General features: G+C 44.3%; 4 protein-coding genes across 5 annotated transcripts; 1 reads left to right on the top strand and 3 right to left on the bottom strand.

Moving 5' to 3' along the window:
- Positions 1 to 891: 891 nt before the first annotated feature.
- On the bottom strand, positions 892 to 1,602 carry LOC120447966 (N-alpha-acetyltransferase daf-31). Its single transcript, XM_039629657.2, has one exon. The coding sequence runs from the start codon at positions 1,600 to 1,602 to the stop codon at positions 1,012 to 1,014; it is 591 nt and encodes a 196-aa protein (XP_039485591.1). The 3' UTR covers positions 892 to 1,011.
- Positions 1,603 to 1,641: 39 nt separating this feature from the next.
- Positions 1,642 to 2,589, bottom strand: LOC120447967 (small integral membrane protein 13). 2 transcript variants are annotated; one of them, XM_039629658.2, is made up of 3 exons: positions 2,514 to 2,589; positions 1,896 to 2,016; positions 1,642 to 1,799 (listed from the first exon to the last, which is right to left on the bottom strand). In XM_039629658.2, exons 2-3 carry the CDS (start codon positions 1,972 to 1,974, stop codon positions 1,642 to 1,644), a joined length of 237 nt encoding a protein of 78 aa, XP_039485592.1. In that variant the 5' UTR covers positions 1,975 to 2,016; positions 2,514 to 2,589. The 2 variants fall into 2 exon arrangements, with proteins under 2 accessions (XP_039485592.1, XP_039485593.1); XM_039629659.2 differs by lacking the exon at positions 2,514 to 2,589 and adding an exon at positions 2,053 to 2,070 and having other exon boundaries at positions 1,896 to 2,002.
- A 269-nt stretch (positions 2,590 to 2,858) lies between these two features.
- LOC120447964 lies at positions 2,859 to 3,748 on the top strand. The gene is made up of 2 exons (XM_039629655.2): positions 2,859 to 3,282; positions 3,342 to 3,748. The coding sequence occupies exons 1-2, from the start codon at positions 2,968 to 2,970 to the stop codon at positions 3,732 to 3,734; spliced, it is 708 nt and encodes a 235-aa protein (XP_039485589.1). The 5' UTR covers positions 2,859 to 2,967; the 3' UTR covers positions 3,735 to 3,748.
- Positions 3,749 to 4,202: 454 nt separating this feature from the next.
- Positions 4,203 to 6,742, bottom strand: LOC120447963 (caspase Dronc). The gene is made up of 2 exons (XM_039629654.2): positions 5,895 to 6,742; positions 4,203 to 5,116 (listed from the first exon to the last, which is right to left on the bottom strand). The coding sequence occupies exons 1-2, from the start codon at positions 6,339 to 6,341 to the stop codon at positions 4,208 to 4,210; spliced, it is 1,356 nt and encodes a 451-aa protein (XP_039485588.1). The 5' UTR covers positions 6,342 to 6,742; the 3' UTR covers positions 4,203 to 4,207.
- Positions 6,743 to 6,865: the final 123 nt, after the last annotated feature.

The following is a 6,865-nucleotide window of genomic DNA, read 5'->3' as shown; positions in this document are numbered from 1 at the left end:
TTTTATTGATTTAGCAGGGCGTATTTTCCACAATCATAATAAATGGCATTCATATCCCGTTAGTTTTTTATAACCCATCAGCCGTACTTCCTGCGCTCTTCCTCTTCCCCCCTTTGTAAAGAGTGAATTTACCGTTAAGGTTTTATTAGCACTTTTCACTGCAATTGACAAAGTTCCGATTTGGGTTTTGCGCACGTTTTACGTAGCTAGCCGAAAACTGATAAAACATCCGCATACATGTTGTTTTTGCTCAGCCAGCGCCTCACGAACTGAGTTTAAGAACGGCGAAAATACGCGAAAAGCCAGCATCTCAGCTCAGCTGTGATTGCGGTACTTTCGCTCTCTCTCTTTGGCGCCATCCGGAAAAAGTACCGTTCTCCACGTGGCCAGCGAACAGCTGTTGCCGCAGATGTTCCACTGAGCATGCGCAAAAGGCGCTATTCGTGGAACACTGGGAAATTGTAAAGCTCCGTTGCTGGAAAATCGGTTGAACTGGGAACAGTTGTTCGCCATTTTCATATGCCATAAAGGTTTTTCCACCAGCGCGACACCTACACGTTGATGGCATTGCGAAATGGTGCCCGAAAGTTGGCGCGAAAGTCAACACTTTGCACATAAAGACATCTTTCCGCTTGGCCAACTTTTCGGGCCAACAAACTTTTCACATTACAAAAAGCCCACATTTTTTAACCCACATTTGGCATGCATTTACCCATTACTTGGGGTAAACGGACCTCGAGCACAAAAGAATGCTAAATCATTTAAAGTATTCACATATTTACCAAAGAAAAAACAAAAATATACGTAAAACTTTTAGAAAAAAATGAAGTTATTGCTACTCACAATCACTGAATTTATAGCATTAAGCCCCACTATTGTTGAAAACATTCGTTTTTTGTCATTACTTTTGTTTTAATTTTAGTTACGTTTTATATGTTAATTAATTACAAAACCCTAATGCACAAAAATGCAAAAAACGTCGAAACCCGCATGCGCCGGCAGCGAAATGGTTCAGCAACAATGGCCATCGTGACCGCTGTGGTTGTGCGAGTGGCCGTGTCCGCTGGACCTGTGGGCCACCTTGTCCTCCTCCTCGCCCGCTTGCTTCGAAGCCTTGGCCTGATCCTCATCTGCGAACTCGCTAAGGTCGCGCCGCATGGCATAAGCATCCTCGCCATCGGCATAGTACTTGGGCTCCACCTCGATGATCTTGAACTTGAGGGCGTTGGTGTAGAGGTTCAGGGCAGCCCGATTGCTCTTTCTCACGTGCAGGGACACGTACTGGGCATTGAAGCACTCAACCATGGCCTGGGAGGCCTGGTTCATGAGTTTTTGGGCCAGGCCCAAACGCCGATAGGAACGCTTGACCGCTAGCGAGGTGATGTGCCCATGGCGGCTCTCCTCATTGGGTTCCGGCTCCTCCATCTTGGCCAGGACATAGCCCACAATACCGCCCTTGTCGTCCTCGGCCACGTAGCTAAGCTGAGGCCAGGTGAGTCCGTGGTAGAAGTAGTACTTCATCTGGTAGTTTTCGGGCAGGCACAGCAGATTGCAGTGCTGCATGGTCATTAGGTCTTCCGGTTTTGCGCAGCGGATGTTCATGGTGAGGCTGTGTAGATGAGCTCGTGGGTTAAGTGCTTTCTAGTCTCGGCGAGCTTTCCTGGCTCTGCCGTGGTGTTGTGGCTGTTGATTCTGGTGATCCCAAGCAAGTGGTTGCTGCTCCTCTGGCTCCTCCTGACCCAACAACTCGCGTACCAGACGAAATTTCGATAGAAACGCCTTCCAGATGAGGAACCAGCCTGGAAAAAAAAGCGTCAAATTTCCGGATGAGTTGTAGTTCGGAGCATAGAAATTCGATGTCAATATAGCGTGATGGTCTGCGGGCGCCTGCTTACCCAACAAAATAATTGCTGCGACGATACTAACAGAGGCTAATATGGTGAAAATGAAAGCCAAGCCCGTTTGCAGGGTCATTCTAACAGGGTAGCACGAAATCAGGAAACTACAAACATTAAACTATAAATGGGAATTGAAAATAATAATTAAAACTACTTGTAAATGGTTTAGTGTTAGTTTCTAGCAGCAAATAAAATGTTCTTTTTCCACGATTTGGATTGCTATCACAATAAAAATCAGCTGTCCTCTAGGTGTGGCCGTTTTACAACACTGAATAATACCAGGGATACATTTTTTTGTACTACAGAAAGACAAATTGGGATATTTGCAAAGATGAACAAAAAAAAATATATATATAAAGGTTACAGTCAAATATTTCTATTCTCTTGTTAATCTCTAAGCTTTAATTGTTAAAGTTCAACTAATGTTTCAACTTGTATTTAATAGGTCCTAGCACAGGTAACTTTTGTTGCCGCCACCAAAAACCACATGGGGTTATGAGTTCCACTAAGCAGTCTGTAAGCCCTTTTGATATAAGCTGTTCGATGAATCGTTCATTGCGACATGCACACATTACTTATAGTCCCGCGTATGGGTTAGTTTTATTCAATATCCACCTGGCTGTTTAATTTATTTATATTCGCGAGTGAGCACACTTCTTGCACACTAATTTTATACACCGGCACCAGTATGACCAGAGTTAGCGTGGGTCGAAGAACCACAAAATACCAGTCTCAAAAAATACTAAGTTCATACTGCACTTGAGTTTTAAATATAGTTCAAAAATTAAAATATATAGATTTTCGATCACAAAAAAAGTGTTATAACTCTATAATTTACTATAAAGTTTCGCAGAGGTTTCACGAAAAACATGGCTTCACTCCATTGTAAAATAAATAAAATAATTGCTTATGTAGTTAAAAATACTTAAGTGTGACGGATATGGAAAATACCAAAGCGATAACTGTTTGCATGTATGCATCTCAAAACAGCTGTTTTGCAGCAAACAATTTACCTGGACAAACACAGCGCAATTAAACAAATGCCATTTGCGCAGTATAACTAAGAAAAATGCAAGAATTTTCAGCCAAACGGGACGCGCTGTTTGCATGTCTCGACGATGCGAGCAAAGAGCTGCGGGGAACTGCCTTGGATCAGAGCAAGGCCAAGGCGTTTTCCATCAACGCCCTCGATCGAGGAAACAAATCCGGAAACGTATCCGGATCCGGACAGGTGATGAATTACCGCCACGGCCGCAGCATTGATGCTGGCCTCGATCCGGAGGATGGAAGACTGCGTCGGCTGCGCGGCAAGGAGAGCATTTTTAAGAAACCGGAACTTCCCATTGGACGCTGTTTGAAACCCCGTAAAACGCCAGATTACCAGGTTACAGACCAGCCCTTTCCATTTAGATTTCCCGTATTAAAGCTCAACCTACTCCCCAGGTAAATCCCCATAAATGGAAGATGTACTCCCTGTCCGATGTGGACATTTCCGATCAGAGCAACTCCGCCGCCGCCTTGTCCTTTCTCCGGCAAATGGATGCACAGCGCGAGGCTGAGGGCGAAGATAACGAATCTCCCCCTGCGGATGGCAAGATCGAGTTCAAGAGGACCAGCAAACTCAACCGCAAGCTCAAGAACCTCAAGCAGCAGGAGGTGGAGGATGTGGAGCTGGACAAGCCGCAGTTAAGGGGCTCCAAGCTGGTGATGCCGGAGTATGTAATTGGCCAAAAGCCCCAAAAGCAAAAGAAATCCAAGACCAAATCGGACCAAAGCCGTGCAGCGGGCAAGCTACAACTGTCCCACTTGGCGGAGGAGGATGAACAGGATGAATAGGTTAACATTTATGATCCTAAGATTATATATTTAACAACTAGTGTCACCATGAACTTTTAGGAATGTAAATAGACTTTTATTATATAAAAAAAAATCTGCTGTTTGTCGAGAAATGCCATCGTTTATTTTGTAAATGTACACACTCAAAAATCAGACTGGAAAATTGCTTAAAATTTTGCTTAATTGTTCGATTTCAAAAATCTGGCTGTGTATAATGGAATTGTACTATTTGTAAATTACTGGCAGTTATCACATAAATGACATAATTTCGTACCTCCAAATGAGGTATGTAATACGTATTTGAAGAACACTTAGACGAGTATTTGTTACAAAATACACATATATAGCACGCGAGCACAAAAACACATCATCTAAAGGACATACATAAATGCGACGATAAGAACATAAATACGGTTAAAAAAATGCATATATTCAGTCGGGAATGCTGCTTTCATCATGGGCAGTGGCTGCGACTACTCTGTGTAAAATCCGGGATTGAAGTAGAGTTTCTTGTTGAAACCAAGATTATCGAAGGCACCGGTCTGCATCGAACCCTTCTTGGTGCGCCTATTGCCCACGGAAGCGTGTGTCTTCTTTAGGATATCCTCGAGATTTGTGTCGTGGGCATGATCGGCCATCACTTCGCAGAACTTCTGGATGTACCAGCTGCCCTCGTCGGGATCCCGGTGGCTAACATAGCCCGGCGTATTGGCATAGCAGACTAGAGTGTCTGCGAGAGTTGGCACATTGGGGCTCGGACTGGATATGCCCTCCGTCTGGGCGTCAGGTGCCTCCTCCGGTTGCAACGTATAAATTGGCATCATGGGATTGTATTGATTCTGTGGCTGTCCCAAATCATAATTTTCACCGCGGCAAAAGGGGAATATAAGCACCTTGGGCTTGTGCACCAAATAAGGACTGATGTTCGCCTGAAAGTGGTTCTTGATCTCTTGCATATCGACCACAGATCCATCGCAAAACTCCACCTTGTCTTTCTCGTTCACACGATTGCCGTGTGTCATCAGTATCATCACGAAACACTCGGTGTTCTGCACATACGACGACGAGGTAACCTTTCGCAGAATTTCGAAGAACTGATGCTGGTTTACGTTCCCGTAGGGGAAAATCTTAAATCCCAGTTCCTTGAACAAGTGGATCAACGAGTTGCTGTCCACCTCGGCTCCCGTCCGTACGCGCTTTGGCTCCGGAAAGTCCATTATGTTAACCATTAGCAAAACGCCGCGGTTCCAACGCGATTGCATCTTATATGTGCCTACCACGCTATCCGTGTATATCTTGTCCGATTTAATAACGACGCGTTGGGGTCCGACAGTGGGGCCCGTGTACGGAGTGAGTGGTCCGAGTGGATCGTTTAGGGATCTCTGTAAGAGAGGAAACACAATGAAGATAAGGTTTAATTATCAAGTCCCATGCAATCTGCATTAATAACGCAATTAACTCAAGTGTGACTGACGTCGCCCAGTTGTGGAATTCGCGCATCTCTCAATATTGTCTATTTACACAGCTGTCAGCAACCGAGAGGTCATATTTTGATAGAGGTTCGGGTTTTAAACATACCCCACTGAGAAAATAAGTGGGATAGGTAAGTAATAAAGCTTATCAATGGAGCATCTAGTAGGTCTAGTGTTTTATTTTAATTTATACCTCAACAATAGACTAATAAATTGATTCTCAATTTGATAAGTGTACTGCTTGGCCATTTGAATCAGAATAAGATTACACTAGCAACTATATATGGTGTCATAAGGCGTCGAGTGACGTATGCTTGCTAAATTGGGAAAGATGTGATATCTGAATTCAAGTACCTCGTAAATGAATTAACTTCTGATATATGTATTAGTGTACCAAAGTACGTTTCATCATTGATGAATACGGCTTAAAAAACCTTGTTTAACATTGGAATGTTCTTATAGCTACCTTATCTAATAACATTGTAATCATAATCAAACTAGCGAATATGAATCACTAAATCAACAAACAGTCAACAAATCTACTTGTGCGCAAATCAATTTGTAAATTGTGCCATAAACCAGTTTTCGTAGGAGTTGTGGGTCATTGACCTGCTGAGCTGCAATTTCACCACCTAAGCATTTCCCTGCAAATTCAATATCTGTTGCATATCTACATGTTTTTGATTACCTTGCTGACACAGGGTCCTTCGCATGCTTGTGGTGAACGGGTGTCCACAATATCGGCCGACTTCCGGCTGGAATTCCGTTCGTTTAGCGAGATAAAGGGTGGCCTTGAACCGGACTCATCGACGGACTCCAATAGCTTGGCGGCATCCACACAATTGACCTTGTGCAGTGCATCGATCAGCAGGTTGTAGGCGTTGGGACCTCGCTGGGTGATCTTCAAGAAGAGCCGACGATGCTGCTCCAAGATCACATCCTTATCGTCCATGTTGAATCGCTCCCCATTCAGATCCTCCGTATTTCTCAACATCTGAACGGACAGGATGCCCCGGTGCACGCACTCCGTTGCCAGTTGATCGTAGTTCGTCCTCGCAACTAGGAAATCCAGATTCTTGCGGATGTGCTCGCGATGCCTCTTTGGCATTCCGATCTCACGTTCCGGCGGCTGCATTCCGGATATGGTTTGTCCACTCGTTCCGGTGACTCCGCTTATTGGGAGCGCCAAGGATGAGGCAGTGATCAGTCTCCAATTGGCAGTGGTATTGGCAGTGAGTCACCTCAAGGTTTTTCCGTGACTGACTTCGTTTGGCGCTAGTTTTCGTTTCTTTGTCTCCGCTTTGTTGTCGCCTTTTTGTTCTTGTTGTGCGACTTTCAGGAAGGGGCACAAATCCGCGACTCTGCTGGTGTCCTTATTTTTCCAAAAGCAAATTACCTAGTCCATATATTGCACTAGACGATCCTCGCAAGGATCGGGGTTCTTCGAATAAGATTTCTTTTGAAACAAAAGGACTTTCGGGCACTTCGCGCAGCCACTCTCGCCACTAAACGAATAAATCGAACTGTGGGATTGGTGTGGCTGCGTTTGGCTGCGCCAATTTTACCACAAACCGCGTGAGGCATAAATGCAACAAATATTTTTATGGTCAATAGAACAAAGAGCTGCTACTTTCCAAAAATTAATTTAATTAATTCAAT

This window comes from Drosophila santomea, chromosome 3L (genome assembly GCF_016746245.2).
Source record: "Drosophila santomea strain STO CAGO 1482 chromosome 3L, Prin_Dsan_1.1, whole genome shotgun sequence".
NCBI lineage: Eukaryota > Metazoa > Arthropoda > Insecta > Diptera > Drosophilidae > Drosophila > Drosophila santomea.
The sequence above is the reverse complement of the archived record's forward strand: the minus strand, read 5'-3'. Positions and strand labels throughout refer to the sequence as shown.

Excerpts from the sequence above, each read along its gene's own strand:
- LOC120447966 (XM_039629657.2), bottom strand. The coding sequence starts at position 1,602 with ATGAACATCCGCTGCGCAAAACCGGAAGACCTAATGACCATGCAGCAC.
- LOC120447967 (XM_039629658.2), bottom strand. The coding sequence starts at position 1,974 with ATGACCCTGCAAACGGGCTTGGCTTTCATTTTCACCATATTAGCCTCT. Across the intron at positions 1,800-1,895 it reads CGCAGCAATTATTTTGTTGG|GCTGGTTCCTCATCTGGAAG; the intron begins GTAAGCAGGCGC and ends TTTTTTTTCCAG.
- LOC120447964 (XM_039629655.2), top strand. The coding sequence starts at position 2,968 with ATGCAAGAATTTTCAGCCAAACGGGACGCGCTGTTTGCATGTCTCGAC. Across the intron at positions 3,283-3,341 it reads GTAAAACGCCAGATTACCAG|GTAAATCCCCATAAATGGAA; the intron begins GTTACAGACCAG and ends CCTACTCCCCAG.
- LOC120447963 (XM_039629654.2), bottom strand. The coding sequence starts at position 6,341 with ATGCAGCCGCCGGAACGTGAGATCGGAATGCCAAAGAGGCATCGCGAG. Across the intron at positions 5,117-5,894 it reads AAGGACCCTGTGTCAGCAAG|AGATCCCTAAACGATCCACT; the intron begins GTAATCAAAAAC and ends CCTCTCTTACAG.